Source organism: Apostichopus japonicus, chromosome 11 (genome assembly GCF_037975245.1).
Source record: "Apostichopus japonicus isolate 1M-3 chromosome 11, ASM3797524v1, whole genome shotgun sequence".
Taxonomy (NCBI): domain Eukaryota; kingdom Metazoa; phylum Echinodermata; class Holothuroidea; order Aspidochirotida; family Stichopodidae; genus Apostichopus; species Apostichopus japonicus.
This window is the reverse complement of record NC_092571.1, coordinates 24,906,247-24,924,921: the sequence shown is the minus strand read 5'-3', so window position 1 is coordinate 24,924,921 and position 18,675 is coordinate 24,906,247. Positions and strand designations below refer to the sequence as shown.

Genomic DNA, 18,675 nt, shown 5'->3' with positions numbered 1-18,675 from the left:
ATAGGGTGGGGTGGGGGGGGGGGGGGTTAATGGGCAGTTTCAACAGATATATCCACATATCAAGTTATGGTTCATATACCTTCGACGAATGCCGAAGTGCATAAAGTTGTACTTTATGTTAGTAACGTGGTGCGATTTATACGGATTCCAACAAAATTTCGATCATTTCTATGCAGTTGAAGGAAATGTCGTAATTCGCGTGTGAAAATACCGGCCCATTCTGGCTGAATGACCGGTCCACCAGCGAGTGGTGCTCTGGCAACATCTCAAGGTCAACTGGGAGAACTGCATACAATCATGGACGACTGTGAGTGCAATAAAGTTTACCATGGTATAAGGTAGCATACGCCCATTAAAAGCCCCATTGACTTACACACTAAATCACAAAAGTAATGTGGTGTCTAAGTCTAGATAGAAGTTTTCACTAGTTAAACGCTACCCATCACCGGATAGCTGACAAGTTGGCCTTTCATGGCACCATCAATTTTCTGTACCATGACCGCGCAGATTCTTTGCTAACCGAGCCGGAAGTTTTCGTCACTTGTAAACAAACCTCTCTACTCAGTAGTAAACAATTTTCCTACGCTGCTCCTGGGAGGCCTAAAGGAGTCAAAAATTGCCTCAATTGACCCAATTTTCTCACCACTTGTACTTCCATTCATGCTCTTCAACATGCAAGCCATAACAAACTAGATCATGATTGATAACAGGTCAAAAAAGATGTTTTCCTGCTGCTTTTTCGCACTTTTCCCGAAGGAGAACAATCGAGCAGATGGATATAGACTCTAATAGGAGTATGCCACCATAAGGACTGCCATAACTTTTCAGTTTTGATTCTTTCTGCAGGTAAAAGTTTCGAGTGCCATTCCATATAAAAGGTATATAAAGATTTGTATACATTTAGAAACCGCAGAAACAAAGAGTGGAGAAGGCCAAGAAATAGTTTCTTCTCTTTCCGTTTATTACAGCATTAAGTCATTGCATTTCACTCTTCTACCAAACCTTTCATAGCACTTAAAATCTTATTAACTGAGTACGTAAATTTCTCACTTCTACACGTTGCAATGAAGAGTATAGTTAACAAGAATCGGAATTGGTGGGGTAATTTTGGCTATTGCATTGAACTGATATAAGCATACCAACAATCTACAGGGCTATGAAAAGTGTTAATGACAATTTGACAAGCCCCATTTTACCATATAAGATAAGCAATGTTCATATTTGTTCTCCAAATTTTAGCGAGAATCACAAAATTGATACAAAATCTGAGAGAAGAGTAAACATAATAAGTGACTGTATTTTCTTTACAATAGTGCAAACATTTGGCAACATGGCTTTCATAAAACCTGATAAGTCAAAAGGACGGGGGAGGGCAAGAGGGGGAGAGGAAGGGGAACAGAATATGGAGAGGGGAATTATTCATACAAAATAATCTTATCTAGACTTAAACTTATCTTAATTTTTTTTTTTTAAATGCAGCTTATTGGAAGACTAAGTAAGTAAGGCCTACCAATAAAATGTTTTGGAAAAAGTTTGTTAAAACATTTGTCATATCTACAACAGCATTTCTGAGATTTATGTACAGGAGTTTGTCCTTAACTCATGCTGCTCCCATGAGAAAATATTGCATGGAAGAGGGAGGGGCCGGGGGTGTAAGAATATGGTCTTCATCAGAATATGGTCTTTCATCATTGTATCAAAATACTAAAGACATCAAATGTTTGACATTAGATCTTTCTTCAAAAGATCTGAAACTGCTTTCCTTCTATAAACATAATAGTCTGTTGTACTTTGTGGTAAATTTGCATTAATTATAGATAGTTGTAATGAAACAATCAAAGCAAAATTATTTTGCAACATGGCTAAACATTATGATGAAATTTTCAAGGCTGAAATTTTTAAATATAAGTTCAAGCACCTACAAAATCCTTCATAACAACAACCTATGCATATATATCAAGGTTTGTTGTACATTACTGCAATTCTTAACATTTCACAAAACCCTATATTTAATAATCTCTCTTTCCAGATACTGTCACAAAAACAGAAGTTTTGTTTACAAAGTTTTAAGTAGATAAGTTTCGTGGAATTATTATAAACAGACTGACGGTGTTTAGAAGGAAGACTAGTGACAGGCACTACAACTTTTAATATGTGACATACCATACAAACAACTTGTATCAATGCAGGTTGCATTTTAATACCCACTTTTGTTTTCAGGAGTCACCCTTTAAACTTCCACAAGTTATCCATAAGGAGACATCATAGATAATGCCTTAAACAAATACAATCTTTATCTTATTTGGAGGTGTACAAGCTTAATAACCTTAAAGGGAAACTTTATCATAGCAATAATCTACACAAAAGAAAGTATGTATTTTGCAAAATCACACATAGGCACTTATTAGTAAAGATTTTGACCAAGTAAAAGGGAGTAATGTAGTGTTCAAGTTTTGTTTATCAGTTTCGAAGGCTCTTAACTCTTATAAAATACTACGGTTCCCATGGATTGATAAACAACACTGCCATATCTCTTGCATCTTGCATAGCACTTTGACTGCTTCGCAAAGCATTTTAAAGGGTGTGAAGACTCGCACAAAAAGAAATGTCTAATGCCGGTAATCTGACCTAGTTTAGAATGAGGTGTAGCAGAAGTGTTAGACACCACCATCGATCCCAGAAAATACGCACACAGCTTGCTACCGTCGGTAATTAGACACTAGTGTACAGTCAGTATACAGCTGCGGTCAATACCCACAACACAGTATATAAACGATACAGCGATGGACATCTCAGGTCCAGCTAAAGATAACAAGGTATCATGTTTCATTACTGTCTGCATTTTGTAGAGACACAAACAAACGTCACTTGCAAGCAACGGAAAGTTAACTTTTTCACAGGGCGGCACAAGGTTTGGGGTGAGTCTTCAGTGCCTTTAAGATGTGATATTGGTTGAATGATTCCCCAAAAGTAAATCTCTGTAAAGGATTTAAATTTATAGTCAAGAATAGAATCAAAGATTCTTGACAGAGAAGCAGCTGTTGTTGCATACGCTTTGGTATCATATATGAGTTTTCTGATGCCCGAATATTTCATATTTCTGTCAAAGAAATATCAGTAGAAGTGTGCTTGATAAGACACAGTACTAAATACACGACTTGTCATATTTTATTCAATATGCTCATTATAATTATTTAACTGATACCGATAAAAAGATGTGTACTTTACAGGCACATGTTACTTACTAAACATCCCCTTGCAGTTTCTTATGCCTTGATTAATTCCATTAACACCAGGTAATTCACGAGACCGACCTTGCATGGTTACATACGGCACAAACATTTGGTTGCTAGGTGAAATTGAATCATCTCATTAAACGTAATCGATTTTAATAATCAAAACTTTGGCAACCTCATCTATCAAAATTGACTTTGTATCCTAGTGATAGAAGTATTCAAAAAGTATTCTGTCTTCTTCTTATTTTCTACTTAATTCTACAAAATAATATTTGCCCCAAATTAGGTTGTATCAAAGAAAAACACAGAGAGTGATGATAACATACATATTCTGCACTGAAGAGGTACCTTTGAGTGTTCACTTCAGGAAACAGATTTTAATTTACAGACCAAAGGTTTTTAACCAAAAATTCTTCCACAACCGTAATTCCTTTCTTCCTCTCTTCCCATCGGCTTTTTATGATCCTCACTTTATCCAATCACACAAATATATAGAAATTAATATGAAAACTACTTACTGCATTGCAATATGAATATTCATAAAGGTCATATGCCTTATGGAAAGCTTCTTTCTTTATTACTCAACTACCAACAACACCGTCCATAATTTCTAAGACTTTAACCATTACTCTTCTTTCCTTCAAATACCGGTTACTATATTCTTCACTCACAATAACACTTTTTACCTTCCAGAAATTTATTCTACACTCTGCCAACTTTTTTTCTTTTTCACAAAAATTGCAACAGAAATATAAAGTTATAGACAGAAGGACAAAAATAAGGAAAATTCCTATTTTACAAAATATCAAATTGCAGAAAATCAAAAGGAACTCAAAGCCTTTCACCCACAAAACTACAAAATACCTTAAATTATTTATCATTGTCTATTTTTATTTACAGATTTAATTTTTTCGCAAAGAGTGTCGGCAGACAAGTTGACTAGACTTCCATTCGTAAAATATACATTTCGATTGTAAATATTTCTTATACACCTGCTACTCCTTTTAAATTCTTTCAACAAGCACCAAGCACCTTCACTAGACAATCTTCTTCTTAAAATTTTATTTACAACAGATAAAGCACAATTTTTTAATCTATGTAAATGTATTGGTAACTTTAAAATAAAACTCTCCCGTCATCACAAACTCCACGTAAAACATAAATTTGTATTTGATGATATTGCAGTAGCACTTTGACATGACCACAATTTACCAAGTATTCTTTAAAATTAGGATTGCAATTGTTTAAACAACCCCTGCCCACCCCCACCCCCCAACCTCTCACAACTTTCTTTGCTCAAAGAACAACGAAAATAGGAGCTATTTGCAAGCCAATCACATAGGGATTAATCAGAAACACAAGCCAATAATTTGGCACTACAAGCAGCCAGTGGCAGGTTGGATATTGGTCAAGGGGGTCGAAAATGGTCTGTAGGGGCGCTTTCGACACTATCTAAGCGAAGCGCCACCACAGGTTGGCGTGGAGTGACAGAATTTTTTGAGTAAAGATACTCCCTAGATCGACGAAAATGAACCTTTCCAGGCCTTGCTAAATTGTAGATCAACGAAGAATAAATAGGTGTCAGAAAATTACACCAACAAAATGTGACAAATGTCAATAGGTAGATGAGAGAGCAATATAGAAGTCAATAATCGCGAATAGGAAAAAGTGGTAAATAGCTGAAAAGGGCGCCAGCATTCCATTTGAGTCCGTCATGGGGGGCATCCGCCCCCTGACTGTATGGACACTCCGCCACTACAAGCAGCACCACGCAGCCAAGGCCACCAGGGACATAATCTTTTACACTCTGCCGTTTCACACAATAGCTAGTACTGCTGGTCTGTTGAGTTCAAATCTCTATTCTTTGATATCGACTCAGCCTTTGCTGCAGGCAGAATTTTGCAGCTGCCGTAGTTTTATTATTTCTTTCTAACGAGTTGCCAAACTCATTTAAATAAACGAAACTAGACCAACTCTAAAGACAATGAGATGTAGTTGTAATTGCTTATAACCAGAAAAATAATCACCAAAATGTGAAAAATGATGATTTAAAGTTCTGCCACCCGAAACCATTGACATCGAAGGAAACTTAAACTTAAACGAAACTCTCATTGATTGGAATTATAGACACTTTAAAGGCCCACAGGGGGAGGTGGCTTGACGGGGGGGGGGTGGGGCTGGTGGTCAAGAAGGAGTTTAATAATTAAATTCAAACATCTCTGTGAGTAAATGAAAAGGGTTCAAAGTTTTTTTTAACCACTGTGAAAGTCCTTTTTGGAAAACTGACAACAAATATTATTTCAATTTAAATTTTGATACTTTTATTACAGATTACAATCATTATTCATATTTAATAAGTTTAGAAACTTCTCAGTGACAATAGGGCATCAAAAACATTTGTTTATTTCGTTCTGTGTATAAGGCGTTTTTAAGGCTATCATATGGTACCAAACCTAGACACACCTGCTTGTTAATATTGAAAGGCACGGAGAACATTCAGGTGTCAAATGTAGGAAGAAATTACAAGAGTTTTAATCCACTTTCAAACAGAAAAGAAGTATTTGGTACAAATGAGTGGGTTGAGAACTCACTGTTGAATTTTTATAAAAATTCACCCTAACCTTAAAGGCATGTGAATCTACCCATAGGTAGCCAGCTGCTCAGGAATGTTCCACTGTGGTTTACCAGTACTTCTGGAGTAAATCTATATACTACTAACGCACCTCTTACACAATCTACCCTCCCCCTCCCCCTTCCCTCTTATCCTCTATCTCCCCAAAAGTTGTCTTCTATATCTATGAAGAAGATATGCATGTAAATCAAACTCACAAGTACAGCTTTTTATTACAAAGTATCAATTTTTTTTTTCTTTTTTTCGGATTTGGCATCTATTTTTTGTGAAATTTCTATTTTATCAAATATATACAGTAGGCTCTTCTTTCGTAATGTCAAAGATTGTGCACCGATCCTAGCGTCAGGGCTGAATAAACCTCCAGCATGCTTCGTCGAAGGAGCTCGGTACATGTGGGCTGGGTTGGGCTGCTGTCAATGTCGGGCAAGATGTCGTAATCTTTACCCTGCAGATTATTAAATCGTTCGTTCCAAATACTTCTTTTTTAAGTCGTAGATAGCCGCTAGACTTTTATACAAGGTCATCTCACAAGAGCATGGAACTAAAATCGGTGAGTTTTTTATAATCGGGATCTTCTTCTCCGTCCGATTCTTCCCCCTGTTTGCTCCCTTGCTTGTAAAGCGGGTTGGTCCCGGAGAAGACCAGTTTACAAGGGAGCTGTTCCTTGTGCAATGAGTAATAATGGACGAGTCTGGGCAGGTCTGGAAAGTCTCTGCCAAATCCCTGGAACGAGAGAAAAAATATGTAAAATGATTGGTTATGAATATGAGCTCAATATAAACTATAATTTACTATGATTTCCAAAACCGGATAACTATGGGGAAGATATTAAATTATACGAAAAGATAAACACTCTTAGAGCTAAAAATTACATCAAACTAGAAACAGATATTGTATCAAATAGTATCTCAGTGCTAGTATCAAATTACAGCCTGGCCATTACCGAGGCAATTGTAAACTTGTATTTACATCGGCATTGTCATATGTTTGGCTTCCTTATCATCCAACCAGCTAAGAGTTTGTCATCTTAGGCAAACTGACAAACAAAAAGGAAAAACCCCTTATCTTCTGCCAACAAAGGTCTCTGATAACGGATCTAGAGTTTAGACAACAGGTGTTTGACACCCATGTGAAGAAGTGAAATGTGTCCTTACTGTGAATACAGTAGGCCACAGGGACCTGAGTCTTTGTCTAAATATGGAAGTTGAATAAACTTTTGGAAGGCAGACCCATAGCTTGGCTAAAATGAGATTGTATGAATTTAGTTTTCTATCTGTCCTTTCACCTAAATGATTTTAATTACAAACAGCAGAATGATTCAGTAAAAACCAATAGATTGGTCTGTACTGGAATGATGCCTTCATCTCTTAAATCAGTGTGCAAGAATATGATTCCCATTATGAAAGATGATCAATTCTCACTTTTCATCAAACTCACACAACACTGCATCTGTTTCTTTCTTTCTTTTACCTTCATGGAATCAACCTTGACATTTCTCTCACTCGTGAAATATAATGGATGAATTATTAAAGTGGGGGGTAGCAGGATTCTTATCGACATAGAGGGCACTACATATATTAATCATTAGAGAAAAAGCATAAAACACCTGTTTTACATGCAAGTTAAACATAACCATCCATATATTAAAACAGATCATAAAATACTGCAGTCAGGTAGTACAGAGGCCTAGAATTCGCAAGATTTTAGCCACTTGTTAAGAATAACAAGTGTTTTTTTAAAATTCTAATTGGCTCTCACTTCTCTCATAAATGAAACAAGTTTTAATATAAAGGCTTTTTCAGCAGCCGGATAATATTTTCTGGTAATAAAAACGGTAAATAAGGGACTTAATGTTAGGTACGGAAATCATGCGGATCCTTCAACCGATGATTGTGAGCTGTTTTTTTCTCCAAGTGTTTAAGTTTTAAATGTTTACTGGCTCAGTGATGTTAATGCTTTTCTCTTTATCTACTGGCAAATGGTAAATAGCAGCAAAAGTTTTGAGGTTTGGTAGTTAAGAGTTTTCTTGAAATAGAGGGCAGCTCACTTATTTGTCATTGCCATGCTTTACATGCAGATATAACTTACGACCTGCATTTTGTGTTGAGTTGTAGGTTTTTATCAATCTGAGCATTACCTTTTTTAACCAAATGCTGATTAGTGAGCAAGGAAAATATTGATTTTATTCGATTCTTAACATTTTTTCAACCAGAATTCTTTCAACATCCTTTCAGTATTAATCACATTCAAAACACAAATTGCAAGAAAAATTATCAAATTTTCAATTTTAATATCAATTATTGCAACAAAGCTTGACTCATTGGCACTGTATCAGAAAGATAAGCTGCACCAGCTGCAAAATCCCCTGCAGCAAGGCTGACTGAAAATATCAAACATCAGAGATGTATCTAGTTAGACCAGCAGTGCTTAATTGTGTGAAACTGAAGAGTACAAAAGCCCCCTCAGCACCCTACCTTTTACATAGTGACTAAAGCTAATACACTACTTTAGTTATAGGATTGAATAATTGATCAAAATCAACTTCTCAAGAAGTATTTTTAATAGAGGGCAGTAGACTGAAAACAGTATTTCTTAGCACCATTTGAATACTCAGTCGTTCGTCAAGCTACTGAAAAGGATCCAAGTATATACGGTCCAAAGTCTATAAACACCACAAAAATGGCGACAATTTAATTAATAAACTACAGCAGTCTGATTCTTTCGTACCTTTATCGTGTAGCCGCCATTTTTCGTTCTAACGACCAGATAATTAGCGATCCTGGAATCGTTGAAGTTGGTGTCCACTTTGATAGATATTGCATAGCAACCGGTGTGGCTCTTACTCTCTCTGACGATGAATGCACCTTTCTCCTGTTGTCTTAAAATTTCAAATGCGATATCTCTGCAAGGAATTCCATCAGAAAAGAGAGACCGTTATAAGTAAAACTCAAAAGATAATAATATGGAAGAATTTTTATTAATTTTCACTACTGATCGGCAGTAACTTGGGAAAGCTATATACTGAAAAACTTTATTCACTTTTATACAAACTCATATATTAAGAAAACTTATCAATATATTTTTGCAATAGTTAGATCCACATGCTGCTACGGCAAAATTGTAAAGCATCCACCAGGTAACAGAAGAATGAGTTTGAGAAAAGGATTATTAATTTGGAGACATTTTTCTCCGCTAAACTGTAAAATATCAGACGAGAATGATGATGACATAAAACAAAGAATTGTAAACTTCACAATTTTATTTCCATAAATTTTAATATTTTGGTGGATTGCGCTTTGAAGAAGTTGCCTGAATTGCTGTTGATACAAATCTCTTAACAAATATGTTGTTCAATATAGCTTGACAAGCCAAGGATCGTATCAAATAAAAGTTAAAATTTAATTTCTTTTTTACATGTGATTAATACTAACATGACAAAGTGTTGATAACAGAATCAAGTTCATAGGCTACTCTGTAATGGAATTGTTGGCTTCAAATATACTGAGCTAAAAGGGTGTCTCAGTTTGACCTTTCGCTATCTATATATTGAGTAACCATCGATAGGTCTGTTTAAAATATAGTTAAAATATAGTTCTTGTTCTTGAAGAATTTACAAGAAGATGTGTTAATCAACTGGTTGTGGTCGATCATTAAAATCACAACGACTTAGTTATAGGGCCCTGTAAGACCCGACGTAATTTGTCGATCAAGATAGTAGTTTTATTATTCTAATACATGGATTCCGAAGTTATCTCTCTTTTCACTCAATATGATGCAATCAGCCAGTGTTTAAAACATAAGTCAATTGTTAGTAATGACTTTTTGTCATTATCATGCAAATTGAGGTAAACCAAGGCACATTAACCATGTAGGTGTTCTTGTTACAGGCTAAATCTTTCAGGTGACAGGTGGATGTTCCAACTGAGAAATCACGCAATAGTTAGAGGTGATTCCTATGCAGGGTACGATGGCTTCTGGTACCCGCCAAAAACCCACCTCTCCTCCCTCCCACCAACACAGAAATGGTTATATGAGGATTGCCACCATGTAAGAGCTTGATGCCTCAGTTGGTTGCACAGGGCATGAAATCATATAGTTGTTGGTTTCAAAATTTTGTTTACCATTTAAAAAAGTTTGTTTTGAACATTAACATTCTTAGGCTATCGCAAATCAAAAGATAATTCAGCTGTTAATTTAATCCATGTAATCTTCATCTTAGCTCCCATTTACCAAACTAATTTGACCAAATTCTTTCAAAAAAAATCAAGCTGATATCTCGAACAGAAAAATAAAATGAAAAAAAAAGAAAATAAATAAATAAATAAATAAATAAAATAAAGCTGGAATTTTATAATAGACTTATAGTTTTTGTCTCTGTACATAAAAAAGGACAGGAAAGACAGCAGCTCATTCAAGTTTATCAGTTTTCATAGAAATGTCTCTTTTTTTCCCAAGATTACACGGGATTAGAAAGGCCAGTAAAAAATTGTTACTGCAGCATTTGGAGATGTGAATGAGAACAGATACAGATTTAGTTGATTAAAGGAAATGATGATGACGTGCACAAAGAAAAGTCTGATGCCGGTAATCTGACCTAGTTTCGAATGAGGTGTAACAGAAGTGTTAGACACCACCATCGATCACAGAAAATACATACACAGCTTGCTACCGTCCATAATTAGATACTAGTATACAGTCGATACATGCTGCTACGGTCAATACCCACAACACAGTGTACATAGCAGTGATGGACATCTCAGGTCTAGATAAAAGATAACAAGGTATGACGTTTCATTACTGTCTGCATTTTGTAGCTACAAGAAGAAAACTTTACTTGCAAGCAACGGAAAGTTAACTTTTTTTAGAGGGCAGTACGCGGTTTGGGGCGAGTCATCACTGCCTTTAATGGAGAAAATTGTTTAACATTTTGATACTTATGTGAAGAAATTATAATAGGCCTTCATGTATGATACTTTTGTGCAACTAACAGTTTAGTGTTTTAAGGAAGAAAAGGTTTCTTTCACAATAATGTGCATTGAGTTTCGCTGACTTACTTTGGAATGCCAGCTTTGAACCACGGTGCACGAGTGAACGACTCGGCTGATCTTCTGGAATTCTGCTCCGGTTTTCTTGGTTCTTTCTGATGGAGGGAGGATGATCTGTCAAAAATTGAAAAAAGAGGGATAAATTGATAAAACTCTCCATACTAAAATGAGGATTAATACAATATGACAAAGTGTCTCAATGCTGAAATGTCTCTAACAGAATTCAGTTGATTAAAAACCTAGCAGGATATCTTAGCTTGACCAACTGGCATTTTATTCCGAGGAATAATTGGTAACTTTGGACAAATTTGTTTCTAAAAAAAAATTCTGTTCACCGAATATTTACATTATGACACTACCATGCCATAGCTCAAAACATTGGGGGTGAGGAGTAGGGATGGGGTGGGAAGGGGGGAACAACATACTCTTTCAAAGTCAGCCTTATGAGTAGTCTTCATATGTGCTCAATGGGAACGGCCTCATTCTTTTAATTTAACTTTCCATACTACAAAGAGGATTAATACAATATGTAAAGTGTCTGAATGCTGAAATGCGGATAACAGAATTCAGTTGGTTAAATAATCTATATATATATCTTAGCTTGACCAACTGGCATTTCATTTGAGGTATAATTGGTAACTTTGGACAAATTGTTTACTAATTTTTTTTTTCTGTTCACAGAATGTTTACATTATGACACTACCATGCCGTAGCTCAAAACAGTGAGGGTGAGGAGAAGGGGTGGAGTAGGAAGTGGGGGGGGGAACAACATACTCTTCAAAGTCAGCCTTATGAATAGTCTTCATTTTTCATATGTGCTCAATGGCAACAACCTCATTCTCTTAACTGCCTCCCGCAGATAACATTTTTTTTATCATTTGCTGACAACATTTTGTAATATTTAAATGTTTTATCCTTACTTTGCCGAATCGTCAGCATCAGTGTCATGACCAGTCACGGTCTGTTTCTCGCTGTCTGTCGGTATATCTGTCAGTCTGTTGGGCAATTTTTGAGGATTTCATTGGCATCAATTTTGTAATATACTTAAATTAACCACAAAGATAAAAATTTCCAGTAATAACAATTATTCTATTAGATATTAAAGACTATATTTTTAATACTTTTTAATAAAACATTATTTGAATTGTTTTTTTTTTCATTTGTGAGAACTACTGCAATGAAATAAAGACTCTCAAAATTGCTGGTGAATGATTGAGGCAGTATTTTTTTTTTTTTTGCAAAACAACTAAACTTGGAACACAAGTTTGGTAAACACACAACAACATTTTTTTTGGAGCCACTAACAAAAATTTAGTGTTTATTTCCATGCAGAGCCTGCATTTAAATTGTAGTAGCAAGTCTTTCTTATAATATTTTCTATTCTTTCATGTTTTCTTTTAATAATGCTTTTGCACAAATCTAGCTAAAAGATTAATAGCTATGTAACATCAAAATATGGACCCAAGAGTTGTGTCATTAATTGTGCCAACTACCTCATTAGTGATACAGAATGAGATTTATTTTATGAAGAGTCATATCCGTATGGGTTATCAGGGTCCAATCACCACTTTTATTAATAGTCTCGGTTGCCATGTCATCATGGTGTTTGTTATTAGTAGTTGAAGCAACTGATATAACAGTGCACTGGTAGCTTGTATTAGTACATTTAGCAGTCAAAGTAATTGGGTTTCCAAGGTAATGTGGTTCTTTGCTTTAGAAGAACAAGTCATACAGTTTATACTAGGGCACTGGTAGCTTGTATTAGTACATTTAGCAGTCGAGTAATTGGGTTACCACGGTAATGTGGTTCTTTGCATTAGGAGTACCAGTCATACAGTTTATACCAGGGCACTGGTAACTTGTGTTAGTGCATTTAGCAGTCAAAGTAATTGACTTACTATGGTAATGTGGTTCTTTGCATTAGAAGTATCATTCATACAGTTTATACCAGGACCTTGTAGCTTGTATTAGTAGTTAAAATCTTTGAGTTATAAAAAGCATTATAGCCCTCTCCATTACAAGTATTGGTTCACTGGGTTACCGGGACACTGGTTACTCACAATAGAAGTCAAAGGGTTCCCAGGGCACTCTTGATTTAACTTCTATTAACAATCGAAGATCCCTGGGTTACCAGGGCGTTATAGTCCCTTTACATTAGTGCCAGACTGTCCTCTGAGCTTACTTGGGCACTGGTAACTTGTATTAGCACACCTCATAGTCAAAGACCTTAGTAACCGATACATTATGGTCCTTTGCATTAGAAGTACCAACCCTCTGGGATGCCAGGGCACTGGCTACTGGCATTAGCAGTCAAAGTCCCCAGGGTTACCAGGATATTATTTTCCTTTGCATTAAGTTCCTTTGCAAGTACCAGACCTCTGGGTTACTGTGATTCTGGTTACTTATACTATAAAGTCAACGGTCCTCTGGTTTACCGGGTTGCTGGTTACTTGTACAATTAAGTCAGTCCTCTGGGTTGCCGGGAACTATGGATGTTTGTACTAGAAGTCTAAGTTCCCATGGTTACCAGGACACTATGGTCCTTTGCATAAAAAAATGTCGCACCTCTTTGTTACCAGGTCAGTGGTAACTTGTTTCAATAGTCACAGCCCTCTAGTTAGCCAGGGCATATCATTGTCTCAATTAGAAGTCCAAGTCCCCTTTGGCACACCATGATATCAAAAAGAGTATTAGTAATTCAAGCCCCTAAGTTAACGGGGCATATATGACTGTTGAGTTTAATTAGCAGCCCCCAACCTCTGAATTTCATTTTATATACATTTTAATAAACAAAAAAATGCAAATGCAGGCAAAATTAATATTGACATACACTGTCACTCCTAACAATTAAACTCTTGCTCTTGTTTTATTCATTTTTAACCTTAAAGAGAACTACGCAGTCCGAGAGGCAACAGACGTTAAGTAAACAAACAAAGTGTGTGTGGGACAATGAAACATTTACCCGCACGTCATTCAAGGTACAACAAGTTCCTTTTTTATCAGCTTTTGTCTTCCTGCTAGCCAAAACTAAAATCCCACAGCAATATTATTCAATAGCTTGATTAGTCCACGGTTTCAAATAATGAAAGTAAAAGTAGCCCGTTTTGAAATTTTCCCAACAAGAGAAAGTGTCTGAGTGACAAACAATTGAGGGGCAAATGGAATCAGGAAATGAACTCACTCATTTTAATCTACCATTTGGTGAAAGAATCTAGGAAGGAGACTTAGTCATTAGATGAATTTCAGTGTTCTTTGGAGTGTGTTTTTGGGGAGAGTTAGTAAAATTGCTGACCAATTAATGCCAACGAGGTACTTCGAGATTTCAGATTTTTAAAACTAATCTTATTTAAAATGGGTAACAAACTAGCTGGTTATTAGCCCATCCAAATACTAGCTGTAAAGATCTTCCACCCTGATACTTATATGCAAAGTAGGCTAGGCTGTGAAACTGATGCACATATTAGTTTTGTAGCATTAATGCAATTATATGTACAATGTAAGCTCAGCCTCAAGGGTACTGCTTTTAAAACTCAACAGTGTTAAACCACACTGGAGCAAGAGCATAATCAAGAGGCTATAAAAACACCGAACATGAAGACCCTATCAGCTGAAGAGAGATTAAGTACAGCAGCTTTGGGGAGCAGTGCAACATAAAATGAACTTCTTCACCATAGAAACATACACTGACGGTTGGCCCAAAGTGAAGATTTCCATTTATGGGTTAAAATAAGAGGTTTGCCTTCCTTGGTTAGTTTCATGATGGGATCATGACAACATAGATAAATGTCAATACATAATCCCTCTTTCGGCTAAAAGCTACGTAGAGCTAGCGAGATTCGAACAAATACATCTACGGTTATAACAAGCAGACAGTGTGAAATATTCCATTTTTTAACATTTCCAAATAGCCAATAAATGGTAAAAGGAACAATTCAGCAATGCTTGCTAAGACGAAATGATAAGACAATATAACAAACCTTGGAGGTAGAGGAGGGACAGAGCCTCGCTGTGATGTCGCAGTCTTCTTGACCTTGAATTGACCTATCTCAATCTCCACCTTGTGATTGACGTGACCCGGCGCCCTCTTCCTTCTTTCGTTATTGCTGTGATACGAATGAGGGTAGTTTTCTTTGTTATCAGACATCGGGGACAGCAGCCTGGACGCGGTGCCCTCTGATTGGCATTTGCCTGCGTCCCCGTTGACCTTTGACCTTGTGCTCAGTTCCTCCGCACTCTTGCTCAGTTCCCTCCGATGACAATCAACCTGAAGTTGCTTTGGTCTGATCGGAGTTGCTTCGTTCGAGTCATTTTGCTCAGTTTCTGTGGAATTTTTGTGCCTTTTCGATCTTTCTTTCTCCTGCGGTTCAGAGTCTTTTATGACCGAGTTTCTGGTATTCTTCAGTCTGGACGTTGGCTTCGGGGGCGAGTAGCCGAGCCTCTGGTACGGTGCACCGTCCTCTAACTCGGGTATGGCCTTCGACTCGCTCGGACGTTCGGGATGTCCGTCCGCCCGCTGGGCGCCTCCCGATGGGTAAGGATCGCAAGCGAAGATTGCCCTCGTGGGAGGTCCGGGGATTGCATAGTTAGCTTTGATAAGTTTTTCTCTCTTCTCTGATTCCGTTAACGGTTCTGTTGGAGTGGTCAATCTCTGTTCCTCTTCTTCATTATCTTCATCTTCAGACCACATTTCACGCCTATAGGGGTACTCCAGCTCATCATCTGTGGATTCAATGTCACCGATGGCATTGATAAATTGTTCTGCACATTTCATCTGATATCTGAAATCCTCGTCGTCTTCCTCTCCCTGGGTCAGCAGACAAACCGTGTCTTCCATGTCGTCCTCTAACGGGTACCCGTCGCCATCCAGTTCCTCGCGAGAGCTCCTCCGGCTGCGGCCCTCGTCCCTCCCATCCTCTCGCGGGTTGTAATTGAAGGGAGGTGGCACGCTGGAGTCCTGCAGGAGTATCTGCCCCGTGGCTCTGCCGTTGACCTGAGTTGTGGGACCCGACTGGGCGGCCAAAGCGGGAGGAAGCAGCTCATTCTGTAGCAGAATGTGACAGGCCTGATCACCTTCTGCCTCTGGTACCACGGAGATACCCGATGGTGGTATGACACCCATTGTTTCCCAATTATTGCTCAATTGGGCCTCATAGTATGGTGCCGGTGGAAGCTGCTTGGATTTCTGTGTTTGTTTCGTGAGCTTTATCAGGAAATACAAAAAAAAAATTAAATTAAAATTAAAATTAAAAAAATTAAAATTAAAATTAAAATTAAAATAAAATTATTAAAATAAAAATAAAAATTAAAATAAAATTAAAATTAAAATTAAAATTAAAATTAAAATTAAAATTAAAATTAAAATTAAAATTAAAATTAAAATTAAAATTAAAATTAAAATTAAAATTAAAATTAAAATTAAAATTAAAATTAAAATTAAAATTAAAATTAAAATTAAAATTAAAATTAAAATTAAAATTAAAATTAAAATTAAAATTAAAATTAAAAATAAATATAAAAACAAAAATAAAAATATATAAAAACATTTGAGAGACTATAAGGTAATGCTTTCAATTGGTTAACATTTCTGTTAGACTTTATGAACTGTTGTACAATACCAATGATGTCTACCACTAAGAATCTAGCAAGTGTAGAAATGAAATTTCAAAGTGAAACTGTCAAAACACTGTGATCCTCTCCAGAGTCTGCTCCTTGGTTTTGACATTCTGTGATATACAGAATCTTACCTTTCTTCCTCAAGACAACTAAAATTGAGAGAGAATTTTTACTTGGTAATAATTTGGCTTCTTGATGTGGAATCAGAGTAGTGTTTCAGTCATTTCCTGTTTGCTGCAGTGCATCTAATATTACCGAAACATGATAATCCAGACAGACAGACAAATCGACAGACAGACATATTTAATGCTACTAATAAGCAAAAAAGACTTTAGGATTACAGAATGGCTGGCGAATTAAAATAATGATATTTGCTATTTTAGATACATACCACCTCCTGTTGTCCTTGGGATTCCCCTATCGATAATGGAGGCGCCGAGGGTTTGGAACCAGATTCTTGACTTGTACCCTCTTCGTCTGAGAAAACCTCATTGGAGCTAAAAAAATATATAAGAGACAGAAAAAGGATGAATCAGACCGATAAAAAGGAAACTAGGAGGGAACACATCATAGACAAATATTAAAAATGCTGTTTTCCATGGATCGGCAGATAAAAAAACGATTAGGTTACCCAGTCATGCTAGCAACACATCCCTGTAATGGAAATATTTGCAATACTGTTTATACACTTTCTCCCCTTCTTGAGTGGAACCAAACAAAACCTACGTCCCTGATAAACAATTCGTGAGATTTTGTCCAATTTAATGGCCATATCTACTCTATCACAAATCATTAACTAAATCTTATTCTTACAGTATATATATATTACAAGCTCCATAATTAAACTTAAAAATGTCTTTGCTTTCAACTCTTGTTATGAAATCTGTTTGAACTGACAATTACGTTGTCTAACATCTTGGTGAAAGTCACCAGGAGGCAAAAATTTTCTTAAACAGTAAGAGTGAACTGGTCATCCTCACTCACCACCACCCCCACCTTCCCTTCCCACCCACTGTCTTGTTGTGATTGAAACACAAAGTCTCTAGTGAATCTAAACATAACATTTTCCTTTACAACCTCTTCCACGATCTCCCATCCTTTTGGAAATCTGGTTAAATTCACTTCTCACATCTAGCTATCGAAAGTGACTTGATCCAAAAGAAGGACTACACACTTGACTACACAAGTAGTTGCAAACGGATAAAGAAACTCCAACTCAATAAAAATATTTTCAAATGTTTTCAAAGTAACATCCATAAATCTACATTTGTTAGGTCAGTGGAAAATAACTTAAGACAGTTTTGCTGCGACAATTCCAACAGGTAGCTTTACGGTTACCACTAACTGTGGTAAAAATTTCTCTCCTGAATATTTAATATCTTCCCCGCCCCCCTCTCTCGCCCCCTCCCCTCATTTTCATATTCCCTTTGCATCTGTTCAACAGCTAACAAATAAGTTTGATTTAAAGTATAAAAAAAAAGACAGGTATCCTTACTCCATGATAAACATGAATCCAGTCAGGTGAACATGGATCCAGTCAGATAAACATGAATCAAGTCAGATAAAACATGAATCCACTCAGATAAAACATGAATCTAGTCCGATCATGTACCACATCCGACCATTGAAACTGAGTTGACTACAGCAAAGCAAAAACCGCAAACCAATAACTGTTGGACTAGCGGGATCAAACAGGACAGCGAACACACTGCACACTCTTAAAGCTTGTATGTACTTCCAAACTGACAGTGATGGTGCAACAGTACCATTTAGAACTTCCAGTTTTATGCCACTTTCAACGTCGAGTCAATGCCAACTGTGGGGTTTTGCTCAAAAGATTATAGTTATGTCCACAAGAGAGGGCTATTAACTGCAGAGGACATTAAAAACTACTACAGTTCTTTTCCCTTTGTTAATGCAACCAACCAAAGAGCCCGACAACTCAGAAAATATAAAAACAATACTCCGGCTAGCGGGACGTGGCATGGAGTGGATTCCGTATACACTTTTACCAATGACATTCAGCACACAAATGTATGAAACCTGTGACAGAACGCATCTGGCAGAGATAGTTAAAACAATCTTGGCGAGGTACAGTAGTACCGTATAATAGTATCCTATCGACACTTGTCAGAAGGGGAATTCTCAA

The 18,675-nt window shown here is 36.7% G+C and overlaps 1 protein-coding gene across 4 annotated transcripts in view; it reads right to left on the bottom strand.

Annotated features, from left to right (window-relative positions):
• Window positions 1-940: 940 nt before the first annotated feature.
• LOC139975637 (uncharacterized) overlaps window positions 941-18,675 on the bottom strand; it is a 51,427-nt gene continuing 33,692 nt past the window's right edge. For 3 of the 4 annotated variants that reach the window (XM_071983706.1, XM_071983707.1, XM_071983709.1), the window contains 6 exons: window positions 16,918-17,023; window positions 14,891-16,113; window positions 11,834-11,908; window positions 10,923-11,027; window positions 8,596-8,770; window positions 941-6,591 (listed from right to left, as the gene is read on the bottom strand). In XM_071983706.1, coding sequence (XP_071839807.1) covers window positions 6,394-6,591; window positions 8,596-8,770; window positions 10,923-11,027; window positions 11,834-11,908; window positions 14,891-16,113; window positions 16,918-17,023 — 1,882 coding nt within the window. In that variant the 3' untranslated portion in view covers window positions 941-6,393. The remainder of the gene's footprint in view (window positions 6,592-8,595; window positions 8,771-10,922; window positions 11,028-11,833; window positions 11,909-14,890; window positions 16,114-16,917; window positions 17,024-18,675) is intronic. The other variant, XM_071983708.1, reaches the window with a different exon arrangement.